The sequence below is a fragment of the Leptidea sinapis genome, chromosome 20, assembly GCF_905404315.1.
Source record: "Leptidea sinapis chromosome 20, ilLepSina1.1, whole genome shotgun sequence".
NCBI classification, from domain to species: domain Eukaryota; kingdom Metazoa; phylum Arthropoda; class Insecta; order Lepidoptera; family Pieridae; genus Leptidea; species Leptidea sinapis.
In genome coordinates, this window is record NC_066284.1 from 6331469 (window position 1) to 6348732 (window position 17264).

At 35.2% G+C, this 17264-nt stretch overlaps 1 protein-coding gene across 1 annotated transcript in view; it reads right to left on the reverse strand.

Annotated features, from left to right (window-relative positions):
- Positions 1-17264, reverse strand: part of LOC126970134 (uncharacterized) — a 234544-nt gene that overhangs the window by 65504 nt on the left and 151776 nt on the right. Inside the window, exon 3 of the mRNA XM_050815872.1 lies at positions 5332-5518. Coding sequence (XP_050671829.1) covers positions 5332-5367 — 36 coding nt within the window. The 5' untranslated portion in view covers positions 5368-5518. The remainder of the gene's footprint in view (positions 1-5331; positions 5519-17264) is intronic.

Consider the following 17264-nt stretch of genomic DNA (forward strand, 5'->3'; position numbering starts at 1 on the left):
CCAGCCAAACTTTTAGTTGTTGCTGAGTGGCAAAAAATTTGTTATGGTCTAGCGTTATGCTGCTGAAAGACCATAAGCCTTTCAATTGATCAATTTCGACCGCTCTCTCTAAACTCATTGATTATGTCACTGTCATTAACTTATGATAATCTCATAAGTAAATGACAGTAGAGATTCAAATAGATGGTTCTGCCCGATGGTTTTAGCTCATAATGGTTCAGAGCAAAAGCTCTAGTAAAAGGTAAAAACCTTATTGCGAGTTAACACTGGTTTTGCAAATTTCCGACTTGAAGATAGAGAACGCAATAGTTAAGCCGTGTTAAAATTGTCTCTATGGCTGATCTTAGGTCTTACATAAATAAATAATATATATGTTTTAGTCAAGAACGTCAAGCGGAAGAAACTCTTAGCTCGGGTGTAATACGCGTACGGTGCGAGTGCGAGCGAGAGAGGCTCAGGGAAGAAATATCGAAGCGAGGCGGTGATGTCATAATCATAAGGCTTTGTGAAGTGTACCTACCATTATGATCCTAACGTTTGTTGCTAATAATGATACCGTATATTTGTAAGACTGTGTCTTACTAGCTGACGTGATCAACGCCCACAACAATGGAAAACCATGAAGATCCTAACCATGTGACCGGCCTTATCCCGTCATATATTTTCATAATGTTATATAATACTTACACATCCTTTTCATCACATAATCAGCCGGAAGACTGCTGGACAAAGGCCTCCCCCAAAAATCTCCACGACGATCGGTCCTGCGCTGCCCTCGTGAAACGTATTCCGGCGATCTTGACCAGAACCTCGGCCCATCTTGTGGGGGGCCTACCGACACTACGTCTTTCAGTACGTGGTCACCATTCGAGGAATTTTCTGCCCCAGACGGCCAGTAGAGCAAATAGTTCGACCTGCCCACTGCCACTTCAGTTTCGCAATCATTTGGGCATGTCGGTGACTTTGGTTCTCCTGCAGATCTCCTCATTCCTGATTCGATCTCGCAGGGAAACTCCAAGCATAGGCCTCTCCATTGCTCTCTGAGCAACAATGAGCTTCCTCATAAGGCCCATAGTTAGCGAACACGTCTGCGTACCGTAAGTCATCACTGGCAACACACACTGGTTGAAAACTTTCGTCTTCAGACACCGCGGTATTTGGCACGAGAAGATTTTACGGAGCTTCCCGAACGCTACCCATCCGAGTTAGATTCGACGAGTGACCTCTTTCGCGAAATTGGACCTGCCTAACTAGATTGTTTGTCCAAGGTCTTTGACTGTCTCTTGTCTGACTCCCCACAGCGACTGCTGTATCCGACTGGATAGGCTTCGAGATCTGATCCTGGAGACGGACTGACATGGTGGCGTTTCCATACAAACACTTCAACGCTTCGATATATCGGTAATCAATGTGGCACCTCTGGAGAGACTGAAGCACCACCCAGGTCTCGATCGAATCAAAGGCTCACCTTGCCTTTAGACCTCAGATAGCCCCACGACATCCCATCGTAAACTGCTCAAAACTTCCTCCAGTTCCGCCAACTTCTCGTCGGGCCGCAGTGACTTGACATTATAAGTGTTGGTGGTAACGTTGCTGAACCCGGGGATTCTTAGCACCCCCTGCAGTGTCACTTATGTGGCTGCTACCGTGGCCTCCACGAGCGGGGCCGCCGAGGGCTGGGGGCCGGGGTCTTAGACTATATATGTGCTAGACTATGTTTTAGCTTTGCAGGTGGGTTGGCGATCGCAGCAATGTTGGTGCTTTTTGGCAGGATGCTGTTGCCCATCCTCCGTTCACTAGTTAGAATGGATCCCTTAGTCGCCTCTTACGACACCCACGGTAGGAGATGGGGTGGTGCCATTCTGGTGCGACACCACACGCACCTAATACTTAGAACAACCATATAATACTTCCATAATAACTTTATTTAAGTAAAGTGTGTGTATTGTGTGTGTCGTGTCTTGATGCAACTCAAAGGCTCCAAAAACTTTCGACATTCACATAATATGTAAATTTGTAACAAAAATTTCGGAACTCGACCCCCGAGCTTTCGGGTTCCATCCGAGCACTCTTCCATCTGATAGATCATGTAGTTGGGGTCACAGCCTGAGAGTTGAACGAGACACCAAGATTTACGAACCATACGTCACTCTACCGGTTGGCTCAGTAGGGAGTACCGCATCGTTCATAAATTTTTGGTTACAAATTTAATTTAATTAATCCCAGAAGTGAGGGATATCACTTTAAAAAGAACAAATTATTCATATGTGTAATTATTTTGAGGTAATTAAATAAAACTGATTTAATTTAATTGAAGTATATTAATTTTAATTAAATTAAATCAGTTTTATTCATACACAGCGGAAAACGTAGTGCATACCAAGTTATATATGTTATAAACAGGCATAATGAAATAAGTTAGAGGGAATAACTTATCCAAAGCTACAAGTCAACAAAACCTCTCAAGTTTCCATGTCGCCACAGTTTGACTTGACTTGTACCCACATTTAGTTTTAATTAGACCGGAGCGATAGAGTTTAATATTTGAACATTCGCACGAAAGACGTTACATTGTCACTTTACATATATTAGAATTTTACAACCGCATTCTCCCATTCATATGTAGTTTTACTAGTTTCTGCGAACTACTTTGTCTGTGTGGAATTCGGTTGGATCTCGCTAACTCTTGATCATTGTTTTGGGATAAAATGTATTTAATGTTCTCTGTGTAACGTTTGTACAATATTTCATGATCAAGATAAGTGATACCGAAAACAACTAAACAAAAACAAACAAGCATACATTCGCATTTATTATATTATGTAATTAAGGATCTCAATGTTTAAAAAAGAATGTGGAAAGTGAAATAATTTTTGAAGTTGGTTTATGTCTTACAAACAAACAGACTCCTTCTTTTTAAATATTAGTTAAGGTATAAGTCATCAACGTAAGAGCGTGAGGCTCACTTGATGGTAGGAGGATATCAACGACAAATATGTGATTATTTCTACAGTTATTATGACAATCCATTGAACGTTACACATAACATTACCATATCAGCTGACGTAGTGGAGCGCAATTTGATGATGAGCTACGACAACGTGGATAGTAAATAAACCTCCAGGAAAAACTACATTAAATATAGTTTTTTTAAACCTTTGTAAATAACACAAATAAAATTCTAAAACAAAATTTATGAACTATGCGGGACTCTAACCCGCGACGTCTCGCGTTCCGTTCTCTTCCAACATCGCTGATAAATCTTGTATGTCTTGTTCAACTCTCAGGTTATGGTGTAATTAATCCCAGAAGTGAGGGTTATCACTTTATAAAATAATAAATTGTTTAGCTTTGTAATTATTCATTTTGACTTCAACTAAGTCCACAACCTTCACGCAAGTGCAAGCAAAAAGTTAGCAAAGTTTATTCGCAATCGGATGAACGGTATGCGCTTTGAATACGAACATACAGAAATTAATATTTATTCTTTGTACTAGGGGGATTTAAAAATCTATGCCGATACATTAATCCACGTTCGCGGCATTAATTGTGAATAACGGTTCTTAAATATGGATTATCTTAGAATCACCACAACATAATATGTAATGTTCTAGAAGCTCTATAGCTTGAATTGAATCACATGCTCGTCAAACAGATTGATCATTTGATCACGGGGCACGTTGGGCTAATGTTAGAGCAAGATCAAATAAATACTTTTTCTATAATACTTATATTCCCCATAATGCTTTGAAAAAGAGAAAGAAAGACTCAAGAGATTGACAATTCCGTCGAAACCTTTTTTATGAAAATGAGGGACGAGACGAGCAGGACGTTTAGCTGATGAGAATTGGTTCGCCCTGCCGTTAAAATGCAGGATTCTTGAAAAACCCAAAAACTCTGAGCGGCACTACAATTGCGCTCGTCACCTTGAGACATAAGATGTTAAGTCTCATTTGCCCAGTAATTTCACTAGCTACGGCGCCCTTCAACCGAAACACTATAATGCTTACACATAACTGCTTCATGGCAGAAATAGGTGCCGTTTTGGTACCCATAATCTAGCCGGCATCCAGTGCAAGAAACCTGGTATTGAAAGGCGAAACTGGGATGGGAATCAATAAGAGAGCGAGACATAGGTTCAGCTACATAATATGGAGTGTTCTTTTCAACTCTGGTCTGGTGCACTCCAGTATCAACTCGAACCATTTGATAGCGTGCACCGTACAGCTGCCGGAACTATTAGGATCCAGTAATCTGTAAACTGTCACTTGGCTTTGCGTAGATGACGTTTCGTTGTGTATCTTGTATCCCTGTTATCAAGAGGAGTGTTCCGAAGAGATGTTTGACCTGATCTCTGCCTCCCAAATCCACCTTGGCACCACATGCTTAACTACTATCCATACCATCTGGATGTTTACCTCCACAGTGCGGTTTTCAAGGAACTATCTATCTCGTACAACCAAACTTTGGATTTAGCTTTCTAGCTCGATGTTTTCAGGATGATACGATATGTGTACATTAAAAAAAGCGCGTACGCCTACATGAAAGACCAGCAACGCTCATGTGATTCCTCTGGTAATCACTTCCCATCAGACATCTACGCTCGTTTGTCCTCTTCATCCATAAAAAAAATTATAAGTTTAATTAAAATATAGATTGTCTAATTTATGTTAATAAAATTCTCGTAGCATGCCATGGCCCATTTTATAGAGCCAGTATTGAGCTAGGCATACATTACATAGTCAAATTGAAGAAGTACAGTAAAGTGGCCAGGAGCTTGTGAGCATGGAACGTCTGACAAGTATAATGTAACCAAGGTAAGTTTGTAAATATCGTGCCAAATGGATATTCGTAATCTTTACTTTCCCTCAGATTGACTTTTTGTGTGCATGTACTCGTATAGATGAATTTAAGTATTACAACAGAACAATTCATTTTCTACATATTCGTTTAGAATAATAATATATTAAAATAAATTGAAAAAGCATTGTTGCCGCCAGTCCGTCCCCACATCCCAATGTATGAAATCATCTTTTATCTCTTATTTTGTAAAACAAATAGGTGAATAATGAATCAGTATGAATTAATTACTACAATTCAAAGTTTTCGCAAAATGTATAAGTAGCCATAGCGCCTTAAATTAAGCTAATTAATCCCAAAGATCGTTAGTGAGTTTATAGGAACCAACTGGACTTAACCAATAGTTTTATGGTATAAGATAGTCGCTTTTCATAGATTTGTGAATCCTTAACGATAAATTTAGCCGATTTTCAATAGCTATAATTGAAACAGTGCAATAGCTTATTTTCAGATATTATTTGTACCACTCACCTTTTTCATAAATGACATTACATTCGTAGGCAGCATTTTTGATGTCTGTAGCCACTCCACGATGAAATAACACAATCACATCACCAATAACTTAACTTCCACTTCACTGACAGACAGAAATTACACTCGAAGCATTACAAAACACTCAAACACCACATTTTAACACACTTTTCAACGTAGTCAAAAACTGAAACAAAGAAATATAAAATTAATGAAAATGTTAATAATAAAAACTAGCGGGATTCATATTTAATCTACATAAATCACCTGTGCAAAGGTAATAATAGCAAGTATGTCTAAAACATTTCTCAAATACACGTACCTATTCATTAATATTAAACGATCAAAATAAGCCAATCGCATTACACCTCTACGCGCTTTTTATATCTATGAACAACAACAGTTTCTTTGTTACAAAAGCAAACCGTAATTGTAGTAGCAGAGACGACCATCCCGGGCGCGACGCGAGACGGGAATGAACAGGGAAAACTCAACAGGTCCAGCCTGCTAGAGCTGCGCCATGAATTACAAATTACAATACATGGAATGGAACCGCTCGAAATTACCGAAGTGCTATTAGGTTTATACCAGGAATAAAGCTGATCGTGAACTTTTAAATTGCTACTGGAATTACGAGTATGTTGCCTACTATTATGTAGATAGCATTTTTGTTCAGGAATTGTCTAGGTTTCTACTATTAAATGAAACGGCCAAGTTTATAGACATAATTATAATTTGTATATAATTTCGTTGTATCTATATTATTTGCTGCATTTGATTGCTGCAGCTGATTTTTGGTAGCGAAGATCCGATCTAGGACTCAGCTGTGCGAAATAATGTTTTTCCGAGGTTTTGAAACATTTTACTGATGGCGTGGTTTTTCTTTTGCGATTTTAAACACATTCACGTAATTCAATGAATATTCTTACTTTCGCCTCATTTCGGACAAAATGCCTTTTTCACTTTATCTGATTTACAGTTAATTTAACTCTATGTTTATTTACGTGTGATATTAAAAAGTTGTCTGTCATAACTTGTGAATTGAAACCCAGTTCGAGTAATAAAAGAAAACTTTATTGCTATTGTCATGTAATGCATGCAAGTATTGTAACGTTTTGTCATGCTGCAAACTCTTAATTGTTCTAACGTTAATTTTGTTAAATAAAATAATATTTGGCGAAACTCGATTCTTGCTGCCGAATCATAACAAAACACACTATAAACATTATCTTTTGGATGTTTAGCTTTCACCTACGAGGGACTTTCTTCCACGAACCACCCAACTGTGGAATGAACTTGCTTGGGCAGTGTTTTCTGTTCGATAAAGCACCTTCAAGAACCATTAAGGACTTGAATGCTCCTGTGGTTCCTTTGGTGTTGCAACAAAGTATGGGCGGCGGTGATTACTTATCACTATATTTTCTTTATGAGAAATAATGACGGGATAAGTAAGACGTTCACCTGTTTATAATTGATACGCTCTGCTCAATATCAATAAGATGTTAAGGCCAGCAATGTCAGTAGCTGCGGCACGCTTTAATCCGAAACACAATAATGCTTGTATGTTACTGCTTGTGGACACAAAAAGCGAAGTTGGCTTTCCAGCCAGCCGGCATCCTGTGCAGCCTCCCATTGGGAAGGTTAGGGCTACGGTCGTTTGTCTCCCTCTTAATAAAATTATAAGTAAGTGTACTGTGGCTACCGAACTCGATCAAGAAAGATGCAACTTCCACAACGGTGTTTAAGGCACAACTTCGTAAACGGCTTTTCGAATATACATTTTACTCAGTGGAGGAGTTCAAGATTCCAGTTATTACAGTTATTTAACTAGGTAATACTTACATATAGGTACTTAGTTGTTTTACAATACGTATAAAATAGTTATAACTTTATTATAGTTACATAATATTGGATATGAATTAGGTAGGTACTTACCTATATCTATCTAAAATAGTAATTAGAATTATTAATTTATTATTATATTTATTTTTTGACTTGTAACAATGGAGTTATTAATAAATTATTTGATTTGATTTGATTATCCCTGTACGAGAGGCGTGGATTACATAAACTGGCCCACATCCTCGTCTGTTAAGAACAGAAGAAGATGTGGGTCGGATGTGGGTAGTGATTTTCATTATTATAACACTAGAAATAAGGGATTGCTTGTAACTAATTCTAGCAGGCTTCATAAGATACATAATAGCTTTAAGGGTAAATGTATACACTTTAATTAAGACCCAGCCACTGTTCAGGCATTATCTATAAATAAAATTAAATGTTTTATTAAAAAATTGCTCTGTCAATCCTACTACACCACAGCTGAATATCTAAGTGATCGGACAGCCTGGCACAAGATTATGATTATTTTGTAGCAATAACAACGACAGTACAATATTGTAAATTTTATTAAAAAAAGCGCAAAAAAAGAATCCTGGAAGAGTTTCTTGCGCCAATTCTTCTCTCTCAGAGCTCCATTTGTTTCCGAAAAGCGGTAGTAGTAGTAGAAATAACATAAAAAAGAATTCTAAATGAATCCTTATTGAGAAAATAAATGCCACTTATGCCTTTTATTCCATTTAACAATTAGCTGGCATAGGTAGATCCAATGTCTGTGATTGTTCTGGTGTTGCTAGAGAGCATAAGTGGCGGAAGTACCACACAATCACACGATCAGTAGGAACACCCGTTTGCAGAGAAGAATCTCTTCCATGAATAAAAATAGTAAGAAAAAACCAATACGCTTTCTTTGAAAAGATAATGGTTAAAATTTTAAATTAACATCAACTGCCTTATTAATGATAGATGAAAAAAATATATAAATTAACAAAAATCCTATTTTGAAAATTGAAAAATAGAATAATTTTACCAAATTAATGTATAGTCATCGGTCCTCGATAAATCTACGAAGTTTGAACAGAATCTGGCCGTTTAAATTGGGTCAAAATCGCGCCCAAATGAGACGGTTACAAACATAAAGATGAAGCTATTAAAAAGCGTGTAAAATAAGTGATTATGGGCATCCCTTTTGTTGTGTTGCGACTTACGATCAGTCTCATCTCTCACATGCTAAATTATCTCTTTCATAAAGTATATTAATAGTTGAAAACTACTTTATCGACTATGTTCTGGAAATACGCCTTGAAAATTCAATAAGTCGAAACTAGGTGAACGGCATAATAAGTTCACGAATATTCCGGTAAAGTGTGTCATACAAGTTGAGGACTGTCGTATACCTGAAGCAAAAATAAATTGCACCGTTTGTTATATAAATAAAACTTCCAATATCATACATACCCTTTAGGTGCTCGTTTGAAGAGAAGATTTAACTCAAAACTCGTTGAAAAACTTCATAAAGGATAAGAGAAGTTCTCAGTAATTTACTGTGTAGCTACAGATATTCAGATGCCAATAAAATTATTAGGTTCTTTCCAAGGTACTTTATCTATTTGCAATTTACTATTTACACGGCGTACCAATATTAAATACGCAGAAATTCCAACAACACTTTTGTTAATGTTAACAAAAATCTTTGTAACAATAATTTATAACTATATGATCACATAAAAACATTTATATTTTTTTTATGGAATAGGAGGAAAAACGAGCGTACGGGTCACCTGGTGTTAAGTGATCACCGCCGCCCACATTCTCTTGCAACACCAGAGGAATCACAAGAGCGTTGCTGGCCTTTAAGGAAGGTGTACGCGCTTTTTTTGAAGGTACCCATGTCGTATCGTCCCGGTAACACCGCATAAGAAAGCTCATTCCACAGCTTTGTAGTACGAGGAAGAAAGCTCCTTGATAGCCGCACTATGGAGGACCGCCACACATCCAGACGTTGGGGATGATATCCTAACTTGTGGCGTGTCGTGCGAAGGTGGAATTCTGCGGCAAGAATCAGGTTAAACTGCTCTTCGGAACACACCCCGTGATATATGCGGTAGAACCATAAATATTATTTTATATTGATGTATCTACGGTAGATAACTCTTTTCTTATGAATAAGGTTTATTCATAAAAATATGATATATTTTTTAACATAAGCCGCTGAGTATTTGACGTTTGAGTATTTTTTTGTTGCAGCATCACTATCACTACATGTTATAAAACAAAGTCCTTCACCACGTCTGTCTATCTGTCTGTTCGCGATAAACTCAAAAACTACTACATATACAGTGGTTCTCGAGGAAGGTTTTAGTACATCATTTGTTAAGTTTTTTATGTAGATTTTTGTATACATTAAGGATATTTGTTGGAAGTGGCTTTCAACGAAAACGCTGTCTAAACTCTATGAGATATAAGAAAATAATGTATTGTGGAAATGTCTTATATAGGTCTACAGAAAGGTCTGTGATGGCATATGCCTATGTCTTAAGGATACCATACTATATCGATTTTAATACGATATTAAGCCTTTACACATTTCCGATGGCAACAAACTATATTTTTCCCGAATATTTACATATTTTTTTTTTTATTAACAAAACAGCGTCTTTTGGGTAAGCTAGTATTACAATATAGATTGTAATTAAATATTAGTTAAAATGATGAAGCTGTAAATGTTTATTTAAAATAGTTGCTATGCGTTGAAGCCATTTCTTCTGATTAAAACTCAACCTTTTTCGAAATAGTGGTAAATGGAAAAAAGTATTTTTTTTTATATAAGTGGCGGCAAATGGACAAGAGGGTCACGTGATGGAACGTGAAGAGAAAATCAGCAAGCCCAGCCATTATTTATTTATTTATGAACTACCAACAGAATAACATGTAATACACTAACATTAAACAAGTCATAATTACATTTAAAGGCAGTTACAGCATGTACATAAATACAAGTCGTACAAAAAGTTACAATTTATATAATAATTAAATGCTAAATAAAGTTATGTAAATGTTAAATTTATATAATGAAAGGTAAATACGAAATAAAAATACAAGATAAAAAAAAATATCTTTAAGTTATATGCTTGAAGGATTGTGTTTGAGACTCAGAAGTTTCATTTATTTGACCTAAATATATAAAGTGATTTTGATTTGATTTGATACGGGATGGCTAAAATTTAATATGTAGGCACCTACATTTTAATAAGAATACTCGTAGTTATGATAAGTATATATAAAATAGTTATGGGCTGATTTAACTAAATAAAAATAAAGTCTATATGTTTCCTGTGTATCATTTTGTTAAGAACATAAGTACCATTTACATCGACCCTTATTTATTATTTGTAAGTGGTACTAATAATAAATAAAATAAAGTTATTTGTTTATTTTTCCTCGAAATGATCTGATTATAAAATGTAACTGTATAAAAGAATATAAGTATAATATGGCTTTTTTATTTACAGGAACATGAAAAACAAACAAATTAAAAGCTTCAAATACCTCCTATGAAATATAAGTATATATAAAAGGCATTTATTTCAGGCATAATTGTGGAAACCTATGTGGCTCTCTGTAACTATCTTATCATTTAAGTTTTTAAATCTGTTGGTTTTCCTCATGTTTTCCTAATAAATAAAATAATGAGACCCACAGTTCCACAACATTTTAACTGTAAAACACTGTAAAAGGGTGTCAAGGTAAAAGTAAAATTAAAAGTAAGTATTATAGATATAGCTCATGTATATCCCTCGATATCAAAATATTGCTTCAATAGAGATTCTGTGGGCACTTAATCGTCGGAAAGGCAACCGAGGCAGGTCCAATTATCCATAGTAATCCAAGGCAACGTGGCACACAGATAGCCCACAGTAATCGACTTATTCGCGCGATTTAATATCGTCTTCAATGTCCCGGCAAAATATTTACTTAATTTACTTCGAGACGCCTTTGTGCACTCGGAACGAGTAAAATCAGATAACGCTTCGGAAGCTTCGTTCAATGCTACTGCAAACTGATATTGAATTTGAATTCATATGATTTTATGGATTATAATGGCCATTCTACTATAAGTATATGCCGTATCATCCTCAGGATGTTTTTGATTTGGCCGTATCTCTGCTGTATTTAAATTGGGCTCCCCACTAAAATATTGGTAACTGATAGATTCATCATCGCAGATCCTCAGCTACTGTGGCTACGAACTTGAAAATATGCAATAACTTACATGAGCAATAATAGGGGATATTTTGAATACTCTAAAGAGGATAGAATAATTAATGATGTATTTTTTTCTATGAAAATGTGCAAAATTTCTGTCTGTGAAATATACGAAGGTGATCAAATACTCATTCAGTTTTCAGAGTGGTGACACCTTTTAGTTAAAAAACCTAAAAAGAATTTCATAGCTACTGTGTACAAATGCGTGTGATAGCAAAAAACTATTTTTCGCGACCCTCATTACGTGCGAAATTGAATTAAATGTTCGAATTTATAAGAAATTCATTTTTGTAAAACTATTAACGCTACCGTCAATATTTGATACTTAACTTTTGTGTTAGTAAAAAAAAGATACCGTATCATGAGTGTTGAGCACTTATTTGTAGCAACACCTATAAGAATTAATTTGTTCAGTAAGTTGCTATTTTGTGATGGTATTTTCTGTAAATCACAGAAGTAACTTTACTGATGAGTACATGATACTGCGAGGTTCAATCGATGGAATACCACTGGCAAATTTCCCATGTCTATGATTATTTATTGCCCGTGTTTCGGTGACATAGTTGGTGAGATCTTTACATGTGCTGGACGGGGATGGGATATTTGGTCAGTCGACCGCATAAGAAGATAACGGAACATGACACGATGTTATACTACATAGTGTCTACATTTTTATTGCATTTTATGAAATAAGTTTTAATGATTTTTTTATTATTTTCGTGTTTAATGGATCCAACGTTGTGTCACTGGCTCGGGGTGCTACAAAGTTGAAACTGCAATTGTTCCTTATCCTGGCGTGATGCGTAGCATCTATGGAAGAGGCGTAGAGCATCGCGGCATCTGCTCTTGACGCTGCAGTGGGGTGCTGGAGGGTGGCACCTGTATATGCTTATTAACTTGGTGTGCTGATAGACGCGCATCCTTTAGTATATTCTGCTGCTTTATCACGGCAACGTCTACGGTGTGAATTTTTAATTTTCTATCGATAGAACTAGATAGGGATACGATACGATAGATAGAACTTAAAGGGCATGCCCGTGCACCGTGTTTGTTTTATTATTGTTAATTATGATGCGGTTTAGTGACGGGGCGACAGGCGGTTGTATGACTACGGCGGGGGATTTATTAATTTCAAACGCCTTAAGTTTCTATTAAAAGTAAAAGTAGTTCAAATTAAACTTATAACTGGAGAACAGCTGGACAGATTTTCATGATTCTTAATTTGTTGGGTTTGTCTCCGTCCCGAATAGCAAAATAATAAAAACATTGAAATATTGACGAATTGATAATACTTTCTAATAATGATAATCTCTGGATCTACTGAACCTATTTTTAAATTTCTTTATTTTTATTATTTATTTATATCATATTAAGATTGTATAATCTAAAGAATGTAACATGAATATTATATCTAATATATAAAATTCTCATGTCGCGGTGTTTGTAGTTAAACTCCTTCGAAACGGCTTGACCGATTCTCGTGAAATTTTGAGTGAATATTGGGTAGGTCTGAAAATCGGACAACATCTATTTTTCATCCCCCTAAATTTTAAGGGTGGTCCACGCTAAATTAAATTTGTTTGATTATGAGTCAGCATTAAAAAATACATACAACTTCAAATTTTCACCCATCTACGATCAACAGTTACTTTTGTATCGCGATTTTAATATCGGATATTCAACGTTTGCGGGGTCAGCTAGTATTCTATAATAATTTATTTTATTTAAACACGATTCATATATTGGATGCAGTACCTTACAAACTAATTTGTTATGTATATTACAACCATTGTTAAATACTCTATTTGGTTGAAAAGAGTGGCCGTTGAATTTCTTATATGTTCTTCTCACGAACTCAACTTTTTACGAACATAATATGGTAAATTCAGTAATTTAAATAAAAAAAATTAAAGTGACGATTCAGAACCGCTTAGTTTAAGCCTAATTGAATAAAGTTTATTTAACTTTAACTGTTAACAATAGAAAGCCACATTTTTGTGAGTGTCAATATTAACCCGAAAGATGAAAAGACGTTTTCGTGATAGTCCGATTAACAAAGTAAGTCGGAGAAAAAACTGTCGAACACTAAAAATACTGTATACGGCAAAGAAAAGGTTTGCCGGGTCAGCTAGTTAATAGAATAAAAATAAATGCTAGTCTGACAAGAGCACTTTATGAAAAATTAATAAAAAGTACCTGTTCTTCTTAAATAAAAGTGCCAAATTAGCCCATTTGATTGAGAAACCAACCGCCCATGGAAATCGCAATACCAGAGATACTTTGCAGGCTTGAAAGGTGGAAGTATGCTCCAAGCTTAAAGGTACCTGAGTCGTATTGGTTCGGGAATTCTGAAGCCAGCAGTTTATAATATATGATTTAACATTGTTTTATACTTTGTAGTATAACACCAAATAATTTCTCCTTTAATTTACTTTTATTTCTCACAATAGTGAGACTTGGCTAATTTTCACTATCCAGGTACCTACTTATTGATCTTATAGGAAAGCATTCTTGTTGGCACAGTTAGCGGCTGTACCTTCCTGTTCTACCTTGTAAAATATGACGGAGATTGAGAAATAATTTGAGTTAAGTGAAACTTGAACATTAAAGTTGTGCATTTTTGAATGGTTAAGGAATAATTTCGCACGAATTGCTTTATTTTATCAATATAAAAGTACTAGTATTTTTGTGGTAAATACAATATTCATAAAATACGCTATTGGACACAAAAATGAACATTTATATTACATAATTTAACTTACAAATTGTCACTAAAGACTCAAGTCTCTGCGTCTTACGAATTTTCCATCAGGTCACGTGTCCTGACGCGAGTTTAACATTTTACCCATCCCAAGAAAAATGCTCAACGCCACTAGTTTTCACTTCAATAAAGACGTTTATTTTACTCAAGCCATAGTAAGTACTAGTATGTTCGAGGTGGGGTCTATGAATTTCTAGGATAGGCATGACTCTTGTAAGTTAACTTTTTATTTGGGATTATCAAATGGACATATAATAACATAAACGTTTGGTAACATAAATTTACGAGTTGGTATACTAAAAATGCTCGAATAAGTGGTTATTCTAACGCGTGATAATATCTACCACTAAAATAATTTGTGTAAAAGTGTTCAATATTATAAGAAAAATAAAGTAAATTTACTACTTTGTCATCATCAGTTCCACGTTACCAAATGATAATTTATGTATTTTTACAATTGTTTGTTCTGTTGTGTAAAAACGAAACGTAAAATTTATTAATACTTATATTAAACAATCTGGGACCTACTACTCTTATCCAATAAAAAACATTTTCAAATATATAATACACATAACGACATCCATCGATAAATGAAGGAGATATAAGGTAAGAGTGTGTAAAAAATGCAGTGAAATAGTAAAAACCTCATCCCTTTTTTAATCAACTCCGCAGCTAGCCAGAGCGACGATGGGGTGAGGTATGACGGGGAGTGACGTCCCTCTCGATCCTCCTACCCACGACAGGTACAGGTGGACTGATTTGTGTAGGTAGGTACTTACTAGTATGTCACGTGTACGAAATCTGCAGTGTCGAAGTAAATCCATCGAACAATATTACAAATATTGCTTAGTAGATAAAATTAATTACTAATAACCATGTTGTTGCCTTTAAGGCAAGGCAGTACCTACGTGTTTAACCATTGATCAGGCCGGTCCCAGTTACCATCTAACCGTTCGTCTATAACCATCACAGGGCCGGTCCGAGTAATGGGCAGGATGTATCAATTACCATCAGTTGAACGTCCTGCTCGTCTCATCCCGTATTGGCATAAAAAAACCATAAAAATCGATAAATTGTACAGATCTGTGTATTATTACATTAGAAACATTAATTATAGTTATTTTATTAAGTGTCATAGATTAGTTTGGTACCTTATGTAAATAAATATTACTGCCATAAAAATTAATAAGTATATATATCTACCCCTAAATGCACCCCTTTTCATGCAGTTAATGTGTTCTTATACCACAGGACGATTATTCTGCGTAGTGATTTTTTTGTATAAATTGTATATAACTTAATATAAGATATTAATATTAATTGACGATAAAGACATCAAAATTGAAATTTGAAACAGTAATTATTAATGTTTTAACATAGTTATAAAATCACGTAACAACAGTAGGTAACTAGGTACCTACTTATCCGCTTTACCCAATTTAAAATGTGTTAAGTGGGCTTATAGGGCATAATTAACACACAGTTAATTAAGAAACAGTTACAAAATATAAGTAAATAAAGCAGACAATAATAATACAACTAATCGGGCATTAGTGCAGTTTTCAGAAATAATTAATATGCCATTTCCCACGATATGCTGTGCATTTCTCACGAGTCCGTTGCTTGGAGGAAGTAGTCTCATTTCTTTTGGACTCAAATTAGTTAAAGGAGTAATGATAGAAGATTTTCGAGACACGTCATATCAAAGTGGACTTTATTCTTAGTTCAGGTAGATTTGCATAAAGGTTATCAAACAACGTGATTATTTCGTTAGAAAACACACTATTTATTGACTATTTAAAGAAGTAGAATTTAATTAGTGATTTGAGCAATTCGTAGAATCCCTTCACTTGTCGGTTGAAGCATTTAATTCTATCAACAGACGTTGCTTCTGGAACTCTAAGGGTGATTTGCGGATTATCATCACCAGCGACACCAGCTTTTCTATTCTTGTCCCAACTTTGTGGATATTTGAGATCGTTTCTTTTTGCATAAGTGTTAACCAACATTTCAAAATCTTCCGGGGTCAATCCATAAAAACGACTTTTTCATCTCTTGAAGATATATTTGAAGATCACCTTCCTATTGGTTTAAAAAGGCAGTTATTTTCTCAAAATTGATTCCTTTAGAATTCTTTTTGATGTCATTTCTAAGAACTACTAGATACTACTACCTTTACGTAAACTTTACGAATATAGCTGAGCAGTTAACTATTTTTTACAATGCTTTTATAAGCATTTTTTTTGTATTATTACAGAGTTGAATAAGGTAAATAAGAGCATAGCAGTCTATTATCGCAAGCATCATACTCTCATAGTCTTCACTCCATTTGGCTTGATCTGTCTTTCTTTTTTTTTAAAGTATCTATGACAAGAAGATTAAAAATATTAATTAACAAGGATTACCTTCTTTTTTAAAGTAATATACATGCTCAATTTCAGATCAATCGGAAACCGACAAAGAGAGAGGTTCAAAGACAGACAAGGATCGAAAAAAACTATAAAACTTGAAAAATACATACCGGGCAAAACGAACATGGTGTTCACTTTGCCTAGCGGGTAAAACAGTATTACTGCAAGAAAACATGCTCATTAAAGAGAATAGTTACGTATGTACCTTAAAAAGTCGTACCTATGGAATGTTCACTTACCTATTATTTTTTATCGCAAACGACGCGTAACCTCGCTCTAACTTTATTTGATTACGACTCAATTCTTTTTGATATCACTTCTAACACTACCACCACTTAGAAAACAAATGGCGCTCTGAGAGAAGAAGCGGCGAAAAAAGCTTTACCAGTATTCTTTTTTGCGCGCAGTTTTAATAAAATATAGGTACAATATTGTACAGTCATTTCTATCGCTATAAAATAATCACAATCTAGTCCCAGGCTGTCCGATCATTTAGATATTCAGCAGTGGAGTAATAGGATTTACGACAGAGCCATTTTTTTAATAAAACATATAAATTTATTTACAGATAATAACAGCGACCGGGACATTATTATAAAAGAGTATACCTACATTTATCCTTATAGCTATTATGTATTTTATAAAGCCTACTAGAA